General features: G+C 44.1%; 1 protein-coding gene across 11 annotated transcripts in view; it reads left to right on the top strand.

Moving 5' to 3' along the window:
- Positions 1 to 14,100, top strand: part of LOC119952854 (mesoderm induction early response protein 2-like) — a 94,620-nt gene that overhangs the window by 12,970 nt on the left and 67,550 nt on the right. For 7 of the 11 annotated variants that reach the window (XM_038776404.1, XM_038776412.1, XM_038776403.1 and 4 more), the window contains 4 exons: positions 995 to 1,082; positions 8,251 to 8,372; positions 10,485 to 10,619; positions 13,739 to 13,862. In XM_038776404.1, coding sequence (XP_038632332.1) covers positions 995 to 1,082; positions 8,251 to 8,372; positions 10,485 to 10,619; positions 13,739 to 13,862 — 469 coding nt within the window. Of the gene's footprint in view, positions 1 to 994; positions 1,083 to 7,143; positions 7,224 to 8,250; positions 8,383 to 10,484; positions 10,620 to 13,738; positions 13,863 to 14,100 lie in introns of those variants that run through there. The other 4 variants (XM_038776407.1, XM_038776409.1, XM_038776408.1 and 1 more) reach the window with 2 other exon arrangements.

Below are 14,100 nucleotides of genomic sequence, written 5' to 3'. Positions count from 1 at the left end.
CTTTGCTAAATCAAATTGAGGCACATTTCTTTCTCCCCTCCTACGCTATTGAGCTACTCAGCTGATTCAACTTCATTGTGTGCTACTTTGGCAATCTTAAAGATTACTCTTAAATGTGGAAGCTCTCTTCCTCAACGCTGATTTAAATGTGTAAATTAGTCCTTAAATATCTGTATTTAGGAACAAAAGTTTTATAATCATATATTGAAAATTTTTGAGGTACAAAATGGATGTTGACCAGATTTTGGGATGGTAATAACAGTGAGACAGTCAGCGTTCGTTGCCGTCGCTCCATTGAAACTGACAGCAGCTTTGAAAGTCTGCAGAAGCACGGAATACCGTGGAAATTCATAAATCGCTGTCAGTGACTTTTGTGCTTCTCCAGAGGCTTGTTGAAGTTCCCATCAGACTGCAATCAATGGGAAATCCTGTGAATTGACAGAATTTCCATCCTTAACACTTTTACTCTCATTGCAAAAACCCTTGAAGCAATTACACCTTGATGAATAGGATGTAACTGGGTTTTTAACTATGTACCGCTAAACACCCACATTGGTCCTCAGAAGCAAATTTTATTTGAGGAGTGCCAAATTTCTCCAGAGTAAGTTCAGCATTTAATTTTTTTTTAAAGTTTATCTTTGGTTTAATGCTAAAACAATTTATTTTGCTATCTGGAAATTGAAGTTAGAAGCAAAGGATATCAAATATTTTTAACTTTTCAGCGCTGCTTACCTACCTCATTGCTGACATCACTGACGTCAAGATGTCCCCTTGTCTTGTAGCCAGATTCAAACTGCCATTGGGAAAGGGGAAAACCAAGGCAAAGATTCCTACATCTTCATGGGCAGCTTCCATCGAGATCAGCATCTTGCGCGATCAGCATCTTGCGCGCCACTTCAATGCTGGTTGCAAAATCTGGACTAATACCCTCCTAAAGACTGTAACTAGTTTCTGTTTTGGCCAAAGCTAATTGTTTTCCATTTTGTTCTTTTAGGCCTCTGTTGGGAGACAGAGTCCACGTGTGGTGTTATATCGAACACAGAATCTATGTTCCTTAGAAAACGTGCTTCAGTCTGGAGGAGGTACAGTATATTCATTGTTTAAGAACAGTTGTGCCTTAGTAAGGGTTGTTGAAATTCACTTTTCCTTCAAATAATTCCCCTATTATATTTTAGCCATTTATTTATTTTGATATAACAGACACTTGCTGATAAGAGACTCTGGAATAGGGACTTTCTATTCCTGCCAGTCGCTTTTGATGATGTCACTTCTAGGGAATGCCTCATTGTTACGATAGCGTTTAAACCTTTCAGAAGCCTGAGAGTATCTGTGGAGTTACTCTGCCTCTGGAATCTACACTAAGTAACAAATAGAGGTGGGGGTAATAGTCACGTTTTTTTTTATGGTATCCCACTGTCCATGTTATTCATGATCAGTATGAAGAGGAGTATTATTGTAAAGTTATAACCTTTCCCAATAACTTTAAGCTGATTTTGCTCAGCTGAAATTTTCCAAAATCTTAGTTTAAGTAATCCAATTTCCCCCCCAAATTCTGTTGAATTCCAGGGTTGTTGTTGTTCACTCTGAAGGAGTGCATCGTTCTGTTTTCCGGTTTATCACAGAGCCATCTAACTTCAGTTATTTATACCCGTCATGCTGCACGTCACTCTCTCAGTCTTAGCGCCCCAAAGCAAACTGACCCTGTGCGCTCCCACTGAGATAGAAATTGGAGTCTGATTGGTGTTAAGGATAAGAATTTCAGTAACAAGAGTGAGGTGGCACAGAAGTGGGCAGCTGTATGGAGGTGGTAGTGCTGGTGGAGGATGTAATGTGAGATTTAAGCTCTGCTATTGGTTGACATGGATTTGAGAACTGGTTCAATCTGAAGAGTTGGTAGGGAAAGGGAAGGAGTCAGTGACCAGCGACTGATGGACGTTGAAAATATTGGCTTCAGTTTTCTGGCTGATCCAGAACTTGATGTAGAGTAGGGAGATTGGCAACACAGAAATGGTTGTGGAGTCGAGGGAAATAGTGGAGAAGTAGAGCTGGGTGTCATGAACAGCACACATGGATTCTGCACTCTTGAGACTGAACTATGCCATGTAAATAAGGCAAAGGAGAGGCCTGTGGAGGTGATGGGATGTGGGAAAGAGAAGTCATCGCTGGACGCACTTTGTCCGTCTTAAGATAGGTGAGAATGGAACCCCTTGGGGACAATCAGCAGTCTTGGCAGCAGGCAAGAGACGATGGAAGGCGAATGGGATCGTCCACTACGGAGTGCTGTGATAGGTTGCAGAAGGTAAGAAAGACAAAGTACCATTCTCAGAAGTCAGAAGATGTTGCTCATAGCTTTTGCCAAAGTCGTCCTGGTGCTTGGAGTACTGGGGAGGAGAGTATCTAGTCCTAGAATGCTATAGTTCAACTGGCATGCTGTAAGAACATCATCTGTTACTCCTCAAGGCAACAACAAGTGAACTAGAAGATACAAAACTCCATAGTTCTACCAAGATCACCATCACATCCTTCAGATAAAGATGCAGCTATCCTAATGAATGCCGAAGTAGACATAGCCATCATAGAATCCCTACAGTGTAGAAGAAGGCCATTTGGCCCTCGACCCTCTGAAAGAGCACCCTACCTTGACCTACTCTATCCCAGTAACCCCACCAAACCTTTGGACACAAAGGGGCAGTTTAACATGGCTAATCCACCAAAACTGCACATTTTTGGACAGTGGGAGGAAACCGGAGCACCCAGAGGAAACCTACGCAGACACGGGGAGAGCGTACAAACTCCTCAAGACGCACACTCAAGGTCGGGTTCGAACCCGGGTCCCTGGCACTGTGAAGCAGCAGTGATAACCACTGTGCCACCACCCCGGCAGCAACTACAGAATAATATCAAGATGATGATCCTTCACTGTCATTTGGTCAATATCCTGGAATTCCGTTTCTAATAACACTGTGGGTGTATCTACACTACATGGATCGCAGCGGTTGAAGGCAACTCACCATCCTGTTTTTGAGGGCAATTAGGGATGGGCAATAAATGCCAGCCTAGCAAGCGATGCCCACATCCTGTGAAAAAATAAAATAAAATCCTCCACCAGGTGACTGATGGCAACAAACAGTTGGAGCTAAATTGGTTCTCTTGGGATTACTATGAGGAAAGTCAATGAACATGCATTTAGAACATACAGTGCAGAAGGAGGCCATTCAGCCCATCGAGTCTGCACCGACCCACTTAAGCCCTCACTTCCATCCTATCCCATAACCCCTCCTAACCTTTTTTTTGGTCACTAAGGGCAATTTATCATGGCCAATCCACCTAACCTGCACATCTTTGGACTGTGGGAGAAAACCGGAGCACCCGGAGGAAACCCACGCAGACACGGGGAGAGAACGTGCAGATTCCACACAGACAGTGACCCAGCCGGGAATCGAACCTGGAACCCTGGCGCTGTGAAGCCACAGTGCTAACCACTGTGCTACCGTGCCGCTTATTTATTATAACCTAATGCTTGATAACGTTCATGAAGGTAGAACAGTGATTTATATTTGTACAATAGAAAATTACTGTGGGTGGTGGAGATCTGAAATAAGAAAAAAAGATGGAAACTCAGCAAGTCCGGCAACATCTGTAGAGAGAAACTGGGGTTAATGTTTCAGCAGAATTGAGGAAAGATCAAAATGAAGCCAATGGGAGGGGGCAGGAAGATAGACCAAAAGAGGTGTGTGGTTGGGTGGGGGCCAGGGGAGAATAACAAAAAGATTTTATGATGCTAGAGCCTAAGGGAGTGGTAATGGATATAGTAAAGAAACAAAGGTTGTGCCCACATGAAGTGTGAATTGCTGCGTTAAAACCATCTGAAAGCAGCATGAAGCAATAAAAGGAACAAGACGAAGACTGACCCAGCAAAAGAAAAAGACAAAAAAGCACACAGTACAAGATGGAGGCAGAGGTTTGACCCAAAGTTGTTAAAATCATTGAGTCCAGAACGGTGCAGTGCACAGTCAGAAGATGAAGATATTTATTGAGTGTCCACACATGGGAGAATGTTGTCCGATGCTTAATATTGAAAAGACAGTGGACCAAGTGACAATTTAATCACAGATTCATGTAATTGACATGAATAACCAAGTCCTGGAATTCGCAGATTTTGGAAATGTCCCATCAGATCGGAAAATAGCAAATGTGATTCCTGTTGGGTGACTGTCTGTATGGACTTTTTATATTCTCCCCGTTTATACGTGGGTTTCCTCTGGTGCTCCGGTTTCCTCCCACAGTCCAAAGATATGCAGCTTGGGTGGATTGGCCATGCTAAATCGCTCCTTAGTGCCCAACGGTTAGATGGGGTAACGGGGATAGGGTGGGGGAGTGAGCCTAGGTAGGGTTATCTTTCAGAGGGTCAGTGCAGACTCAATGGGCCATATGGACTCTTGCACTGTAGGGATTTTAAAGCAGGGAGACAGAAAGCAGGGAACTACAAGCCAGTTAGCTTAATATCTGTCATAGAGAACATTGTGGAATATGTTAAAGAGGTTATAGCAAGGGACATCATAAATCCCAATGCAATCAGCCAGAAACAACATGGATTTGTGAAAGGGAAATCATATTTGACTAAATTCTTGGCGTTCTTTGAGGAATTACCAAACAACGTGGATAATGGGAACCTGGGGATGTGCAGTACTTGGATGTCCAGACGACATTTGACAAAGTATCACATCAACTATGCAAAATTAAATTTAGTGGTGTCTTGGGTAAATATTAGCATGGATAATGGATTGGTTAGCTAATTGGAAACAGCGAGTTGGCATAAATAGGCCATTTTCCGGTTGGCAAGATGTGATAAGTAGAGTGCCACAAGGATCAGTGTTGCAGGCTCAACTATTGAAGGGACTAAATGTATGGTTGTTAAATTTGCTGATGATACAAAGATAGGAATGTAAATTGTGAAGAGAGTATAAGGAAGCTGCAAAGGGATACAAGTAGGTTAAGGGAATGAGCAAACACTTGGCAGTTGTATAATGCGGGGCAATGTGAACTTATCCACTTTAGCAGGAAGAATAGAAAAAAGCAGCATATTTTTTAATGGAGTGAGATTACAGAATTCTGAGGTACAGCGGGATCTTGGTGTCTTGCTACATGAGTGACAAAACATTAGTATGCAGATACAGCAAGTGATTAGGAAGGCAAATGGAATGTTGTCATTTATTGCAAGGGAATGGAATATAACATTAGGAATGTTTAGATACAGTTGATGAGACCACATCTGGAGTACTGTGTACTGTTGTGGCCTACTTATTTAAGAAAGGATATAAACGTGTTCGAAGCAGTACTGAGAAGGACCACTCGACTGATAACTGGAATGGAGCAGCGGTTATCTTATGATCAAATGTTGGATAGGTTGGGTCTGTATCGATTTGAGATTAGAAGAATGAGTGGTGACTTTTTTGAAACAGATAAAATTGTGAGGGGAAGGGGCAGCACTGCTGCCTCACGCGTCGAGGAGCCGGGTTTGATCCCGGCCCTGGATCACTCCGTGTGGAGTTTGCACATTCTCCCCCGTGTCTGCGTGGATCTCACCCTCCCAACCCAAAAAGATGTGCAGTGTAGGTGGATTGGCTACGCTAAATTGCCCCATAAGTGGGGTAAAAAAAAAAAAATTGGGTATTCTAAATTAATTTTTTTTACAAGATTGTGAGGGGACTTGAAAGAGTGGATGTTGAAAGGGTGTTTTCCCCTTATGGGAGAGACAAGAACTGGGGCCACAGTGTTTAAAAATCAGGGATCTCCCATTTAAGACAGGGAGGAGGAGATTTTTTTTTTCTGAGGATCAAGAGTCTTTGGAACACTCTTCCCCAGAGAGTGGTGACGGCAGGATCATTAAATATTTTTAAGGTAGAGGTCGAGGTCCGTGACTAACAAGGGAGTTGATGGCTCTTGATGGTAGGTTGGGATGTGGAGTTATCTGAGTACAGCATATCCATAGGTTTGCTGCTGAAATTAACTGCGAAAGGTAGATGCTTCTAAAAGGACACATGTTAGCAAGAATAAACATACTAAAGTGGAGTGAGCAATTCTAAGATTGTAAAAGTACTTCATAATATCACAGTTTCAAATTTCTAAGCGAGTGCAGCACACATAGAAATTTAATCTCCACGTAGGTTTCCTTACTTCCCTAGTCCACATAATCTTTATTGTCACAAGTAATCTGACATTAAGAGAGCAATGAAGTTACTGTGTAAAGCCCCTAGTCATCACATTCTGGCGCCTGTTTGGGTACACGGAGCGAGAATTCAGAATGTCCAAATTACCTAACAGCACGTCTTTCGGGACTGGTGGGAGGAAACCAGAGCACCCGGAGGAAGCCCACGCTGACACGGGGAGAACGTGCAGACTCTGCACAGACAAGTGACCCACGCTGAGAATCGAACCTGGGACCCTGGTGCTGTGAAGCAACCGTGCTAACCACTGTGCTACCATGCCGCCCGTGTTGTGCCCACACACATAGGAAAAGTGTGTAAGAAAGCATGAATTAGGAGTAGGTTCCTTGAGCCTGCTCTGCCATTTGTAGAAATCTAAGTACAACACATCCACAGGTTCTCGTCTGTCCATGTTGCTTGTTACTTTCTGTAAAAGAACACCAATCATTAGCCAAGCATGATTTCTCTTTCACAACAGTCCAGAAAACATTTGCTTCCCTTCAGCATGTTTATTCTTCTATCCTTTTAAAGCATTTACCTTTTTCAATCCACCTTCTTCAGTGACGCAAATGCAACCCTATTAATCGCTTTACATGGATTACATTGCATAAACAAACAGAAACAGGCAACTTGGCCGAAACAGCCAGTGTTTAAGCTCCACTTAAGCTACCTCCCTTTTTTCTCATCTAAATCCTCATCATAACCCTCTATTCCCCCCTCATGTTTGCCTAGCTTCCTCATAAGTGCACTTATACTATTTGCTGCAACCACTCCCTGTGGTAGCAAGTTCCACAGTCTCACAGCCCTGAATTCCCTGTTAGATTCCTTGGACTTATGTTGATCTTATGTCGATGGCTTTTAGTTATGCTCTTCCCCACAAATGGGAACATTTGTCTCTGTATCCACCCTAACAAAACCTTTCAATAATCTCTATTAGGTCACCTTTGAGCCTTTTTTAAGAGAAGAGAAATCCAGCCTGTTCATGCTTTCCTGATATGTATACGATATGCATTTCAGGTAAATTCTTGTAACTCTTCTCTGTACCCTCTCCAGTGCTTCTATATCCTCTTTATAATATGGTGAACAGAACTGCATGCAATATTCCAGGTGCAGTCTAATAAAAGTTCGATATTTACTAGTGTACACCTTTTGTCTTTTAAAATAAATTTAGAATGACCAATTTAGCGTGGCCAATCCACCTTACCATCTTTATGTGTTGGGGGGAGGGGGAGACACGTGCAGACTCGGGATAATGTGCAAACTCCATACGGACAACGACCCGGGGCCGGGATCGAACCCGGGTCCTTGCCGCCATGAGGCAGCAGTGCTAACCACTGCGCCGCCGTGCCGCCCAAAATGACCCTTCAGAACTTTCCAAAGTGCTCTTCAGTTCTGATGTACACTTCGGAAGAGAAACAAGTTTAATTGCTCAGGGGAATCCTGAAAAGTTCTGCAGACGTTTTCAGCAGAACATTCATAGACCACAAGTAAATGCTCCCATGGACAGGAGCTGAGCCGTGTCCAATAATAATTAGCCTAGAATTTGCATCAGCTTGTACTGGGTACCTGAATGTGGAAATGCTGGTGTTGGACTGGGGTGAGCACAGTAAGAAGTCTTACAACATCAGGTTAAAGTCCACCAGGTTTGTTTCAAATCACTAGCTTTCGGAGCAGTGAAGGCTAGTGATTCGAAACAAACCTGTTGGACTTTAACCGGGTACCTGAATGAAAGCCTTGGAGGTCACAAAAGGATAGTAACTAAATGTCATGATGTTTCCTAGAAACTAAAATACCGTTTCACATTAGAATGAGTGATTGGTTATTACATTGGTATAAATGTTAAATAGTATTTTTATGATTGCTTAGAACTATCAAAACGTATATACAGAGAATTTTTCGTTTTTAATCTGTTAACTTTTTTTTTAAAGATTACTGCTTGATGTCTATTTGTTCCTAACTCTCACTCAATTGTTATTTCTTTTTAGGCTGTACTAATGTGTGCAAGAGAATACGTAATGTTAAATTTGCTTTTTTGTCTTTTAAGCTGGCTCAATGGGCTCAGCAGGTCACAGATTCAATTTGGCCGATATCCTGTCTCACAATTATCAACCTCAGGAAGAGGAGGAGACGCCGGAGGCCGATAAATCATTTGAGGATCTGGAAAGGGTAAATTCATGTAAAAAAAATTTAAAACTTTTAAATTCTGAATGACCTACAGTATAAGCCTTATTGTGATTTTGTTCAGTAACTAGATGTGTGTGAGTGTCATCTGTGTGACTCTCAAAATGGTTGTAACATTTCGGGCGCAATCCAACGGCCACATTGCGCACGAAAGGCAGCTCTCCGTGGCGCAGCGTAACGATAAAAGCTGGGAGACCCCATTCCCGGGATTAACCCGGCTCGCAACGCTTTGTGAGATCCAAAATGATCTCCTGAGACCCTGTGATGTAAATCCCGCCCATTGCAGGCGGGATCACTTTTTAATCACTCGTGGCGTTTGATCAATCTTCTTCGCCTCCGAGACCTCGGGCGAGTGGCGTTCAGTACTGGTCTGCACAAACGGCGACCAGACGGAATGGCACTCGTGGGGGTCTCCCAGGTTATGCGCTTTGGGCAGGGTGGCACCCTGGCACTGTTGGTGCCATCTGAGCACCCTGGCAGTGCCAGCCAGGCATCCTGGCAGAACCACCTGGGTGCCAGCCTGGCACTGACTGGGGCACTGCCAGGGTACCAGTTTGGCACTGCCAAGGTGGCATTTTCCGAGTGCTGGCGATTGGACTGGGGTGCCCTGTGCGGGGGTTGGGGAGGTGCGGGGGGGGATACCGGGGACCCATAGTGCGTTGGGGATTGCTTTAGGGCCATTTAAAAATGGCGTCCCAATCTGTCACTACACTGAGGAGTTCTGGCGAGCGGAGCTCCTCCGTGCCAAAAACGGGGACTATGTGTGGCCTCGACTGTGCGTTCCCTGCTGAGGCCCCTTATTTAACGCGAATGGTGTTGTGTAGCCATGTGTTTCTCGGCACTGCCAGAGCTGGGAAACATGCGGCTAAACGCACTCACTATGGGACTATGTTCCCATTTAGTTGCATCAGGGCCACCATCTTTGTTTCCAATCATCTGCCATCTCTCTCTCTCTCCCCCCCCCCCGGAATCATTTGTAGCTACTGGACAGATTTGGTACAGATAGATGAACTGCAGAATTTGTTGAATGTTAAAACAATGTATTTCTTTGGTAACTGGAGGCAGGTAGAAGAATCTCCTAGATGTTCAGCACTGCAGTCAGCCAATCCAACTACTGGCATACAACTAAAGTGTACTCTGAATAATTGAAACACCCAATAAGTTATTTTTCATTCATTCATGAGAGTTGGGTTTGGCTGGCACGGTCAGCATCTATTGTCAATTCCTAATTGCCCGTGAGTTACAGCTGAATGGCTTGCTGGGTCATTTCAAGAGGCAGTTAAGAATCAGCCACATTGTTGTCAGTCTGGAGTCACATATAGGCCATGACAGGGTAAGGACGGCGTTTGTTGTTCCAGGATATTGGTGAACATAGAACATAGAACAGTACAGCACAGAACAGGCCCTTCGGCCCTCAATGTTGTGCCGAGCCATGATCACCCTACTCAAACCCACGTATCCACCCTATACCTGTAACCCAACAACCCCCCCTTAACCTTACTTTTATTAGGACACTACGGGAAATTTAGCATGGCCAATCCACCTAACCCGCACATCTTTGGACTGTGGGAGGAAACCGGAGCACCCGGAGGAAACCCGCGCACACAGGGGGAGGACGTGCAGACTCCACACAGACAGTGACCCAGCCGGGAATCGAACCTGGGACCCTGGAGCTGTGAAGCATTTATGCTAACCACCATGCTACCCTGCTGCCCTTGCTGGGTTTTTGTGCTATACTGGTAGTTCTATGATCATCATTATTGATATTATAATTCCAGATTTATTTAAGTATCTGAAATTAAATGCCCAGCTGCCGTATATTTGAACTCATTCTCTGAATCTTTAGTCCAGACCTCTGGATTGCTAGTCCATTTACAACACACCAATGCTGCTGCACTCCAGAAATGAATTCAGCTAGTAACAAACAAATGGGATTCATAGTTAAAATATAGGCAGCAAATAATTTAAATTAAGTATAGGGTGTATTTAACAAAATTGTCAGTCAAGGCGAGTGATGTGATTTCATCTAGTCTTGCCTTTTGTCGTTTCATCCTTTTACAGTGATTCATGAATGCTTATTTTAATTTCATTATACAGGAAAGTGATGTGCCTTTCGAAGAACTTTTAGCACTTTATGGTTATGAAGCATCTGACCCAATCTCGGAACATGAAAGCGAAGGCAGCTCACCCAGTGAGCTTGCCGATAACTTGCCGGATATGACTCTGGATAAGGTAATCATTGCTGAAAAGTTTTTTTCATTCTTTTTAAAGCAGTCAGCAATTGATGGCAACATTTATTTACACTTCCGCAATTCCGGAACCGTTAATGGGTTAGCACCGGCGCCACATGGAACATGAGTGATAACAATGAAAAACAGTGTTGGATTAGCTGGGGTCGGGATTGGCACTCGAGAGGCTGACAAGCTGCAGCCACGTATTAGCACTGCACTGCCCCCACACATTCCTGCAAACAAGATGACACTGGTTGCCCATCCTTTTAATGGGTTGGCTGGGGCCAGAGGGTACTGGGGGGGGGACAACCGTACGACCCGTGGCAGTAAGTTCAGAGTGGACTGTCCGCGGCATGGCTGCCTTTCAGACTGCGGCAATGCTGTTCCGTGCTCATCCGTCCCGATGGCATGGCCTACCTCCTGGCTAATCCCCCCCCAGTCCTGGCAGAAGCCCCTCCGGCCAACGGCACAACTGTCAGCACACCATCGATGATGTTGGACACTTTTCGTGCCCCCTCTGTCTCCCTCAGCAGCCACTCCTGGCGGAGGTGGAGTATCACCGATGCCCAGAAAAATTCCGGGTCAGGGCCGCTCATGATATGCCAACACCAGGGCGGCATGTGGCGCAGTGGATAGTATTGGGACTGCGGCGCTGAGTACCCGGGTTCGAATCCCGGCCCCGGGTCACTGTCCGTGTGGAGTTTGCACATTCTCCCCACATCTGCGTGGGTTTCACCCTCACAACCCAAAGATGTGCAGGTTAGGTGGATTGGGCATGCTAAATTGCCCCTTAATTGGAAAAAAATAATAATTGGGTACTCTAAATTTCTAAAAAAAAATAAACACCGTTTATTGTACGTGCGGAGGAGAGCGCACTGATGCTGCTGTCAAGACACCGGAGCATGGAATTCTGTCGGATTCCCGGCGCCGGCCACGATATTCAGCTCACCCGCCATTCTCCGCCCTGTCGCCTTTCCCGATTCCGTGTCGGCTGACGGAGAATTCTCACCTGGTTCGAAGCGATGATGGAAATGGACGGTGAAGTTTTTTATTCGCTGAGAAAATCTGGATCACTGACCAGAAAGAGTGTTTTTGTATTATGGGCACAATTAAAGTTCACATACCATGATCAAACTCTTCAACATTTTTGATCGTAGATTCCATGCCTGATTAATGTGGAACGGCATTTGCAGGTGAAGCTGCTGACTGCACCAAATCCCCACCTTTAACAAAAAGGAACCTGTAGTTTCTCTGCCACTTCTCGTCCAACAGCTCTACTGTTTTGACATCAACTTTTCATGTCGTCACCATGGTTTCCTTTTAAATCTGCAGTGGGAATGCAAGGCCTTACTTGACAATTTACACCATTTCCTACTTTTTTTGAGAAACACCATTTCACATGTTTCTTGGAGTCTGCCTAAATGCCAGAAATGCCGGACAATCATTTCTCAGTTGTCTTATTATGTTGAAAATAGCAACCGGCTGGAAAATGTAACCTGCACGTCAAATGATTTAAAAAAAAAAATAGAATTCTGTGTTTGGGAGGTGTGCACACCAAGGAAGTGCTGAAAATTAACAGCGGATAGAATAGTTTTGACGGTGAAGACTTAAAATATGAACCCATCTTTCAGGTGTCACACTTTGGTAGTGGTTCTATTTTTTAGACTTGCATAGGATCCAGCCACCTTTCATCAAAAAAGGAAGCCCTAAGTGCTTCATGTCTGGCAGTTAGTTTGGTTAGTCTTGCGATTGACGTTCCGTTAACCTCTTGCACTTTTTTTCTTCTGACTTAATGCCTTGTGTTTCCTTGTTTTGCTATCTGGTAGTTTGGTCCCAGCAATATTTTGGCTTGCGTGATTGAGGGATCGGCAAGGAGGAATGCCAGTTTATTGCACAATTGGTATCAAGTTCAACAAATTCCACTAAATTAAACTTTCCAACATGGCATTTCAAATTGTGCCTTATTTACAAAGGCTGTTTCTCTCCAAGTAATCAAGGAAAAATGTATGGTGGTGACATGTTTTCATCATTCGTCACAGTAAATTATAAAGTACATTTGTAATTTTTTTTATTCATCTGCAGAATGTGGGAGCCTCTGTCAAAGCCAGTAATTGTTACCTATCCTTAATTACTCTTTGGAAGGTTGTGTTGAATAGGCGTCCTGAACTGCTACAGTCCATGTGGTGAAGGTGTTCCTCCAGTGTTGTTAGGGAGAGAGCACCAGCATTTTGATATATTTGATGCATTTCATTGTTAGAATGGTGTGTGGCTAGGAGGAAAATTTACAGGTGGCCGTGTTCTATATACACTCTGTGCCCTTGTCCTGATAAGATGGTAGAAGTCACTGGTTTGGAAGGTGCTTTGAAAGAGCCTGGGTGAGTTGCTGCAGTGCAACTTGTTGATAGTACACGCTGCAGATCTGATGGCGGAGGGGGAGAATGTTGGTGGACGGACTGCCAGTTGTGCAGGCTGCTTTGTATTGAATTTCTTGAGTGTCAGACCTGTATTCCATCATGTTCATAATTTGTGCCTTTTAAATGGTGGAAAGGCTTTGGAGTTGAGAGATCAGTCACTCAACACAGAATATCTGACTTGTTCTTGTGGTCATAGTATTTATAATCTTTATTAGTGTCACAAGTAGGCTTACACGAACACTGCAATGAAGTTACTGTGAAAATCCCCTAGTCGCCACACTCCAGCGCCTGTTTGGGTACACAAAGGGAGAATTCAGAATGCCCAATTCACCGAACAAGCGCGTCTTTCTAGACTTGGGGGAGGAAACCGGAGCACCCAGAGGAAACCCATACAGACACTGGGAGAATGTGCAGACTCCGCACAGACAGTGACCCAAGCCAGGATTGTGGCTGGTCCAGTTAAATGTTTGGTCCATGGTGACACTCAAGATGTTGGTGATGGGGAGTTCTATGATGTTAATGTCATTGATGTTACTGAAGGTGGTTAGACTTTTTCTTGTTGGGAGATGGCTATTGCCATCTATTTGGGTGGTGCAAATGTTACTTGCCTGTTACCAGCCTGTGTCTGAATGTTGTTCAGGTCTTCCTGCAAAACTGCTGAATAACTAAGTTTACATAAATGATAAACCCCTGCCTTTGTTGACAGGAACAAATCGCTAAAGATCTTCTTTCTGGCGAAGAGGAGGAAGAAACACAGTCTTCAGCAGATGATTTGACTCCGTCAGTCACTTCCCATGATGCATCTGATTTATTTCCCCACCCTCTGAGATGTAAGTTCTATGCGGTGATGGTTTACAAGTTCCTTATGTATGGGGAAGGCTGCCTAACCTGTGTTAATTCATTCATCCAGAGCAACTCTGCACTCCCATTGCTCTATCTGTTGTTTGTTAAATTATTCCATGGTTTTCGCTTCTACCCTTCTGCCTGAAAGTCCATTTCAGGTGTCGATCACTTTGCTTTAAAGTTATCAATCTTAAAGTCATATTTGAACCTGTGTTTTCTTCATCA

Source organism: Scyliorhinus canicula, chromosome 18 (assembly GCF_902713615.1).
Source record: "Scyliorhinus canicula chromosome 18, sScyCan1.1, whole genome shotgun sequence".
Lineage (NCBI taxonomy): Eukaryota > Metazoa > Chordata > Chondrichthyes > Carcharhiniformes > Scyliorhinidae > Scyliorhinus > Scyliorhinus canicula.
Note: the sequence above shows the minus strand (reverse complement) of the source record. Positions and strands in the feature narration are given on the sequence as shown.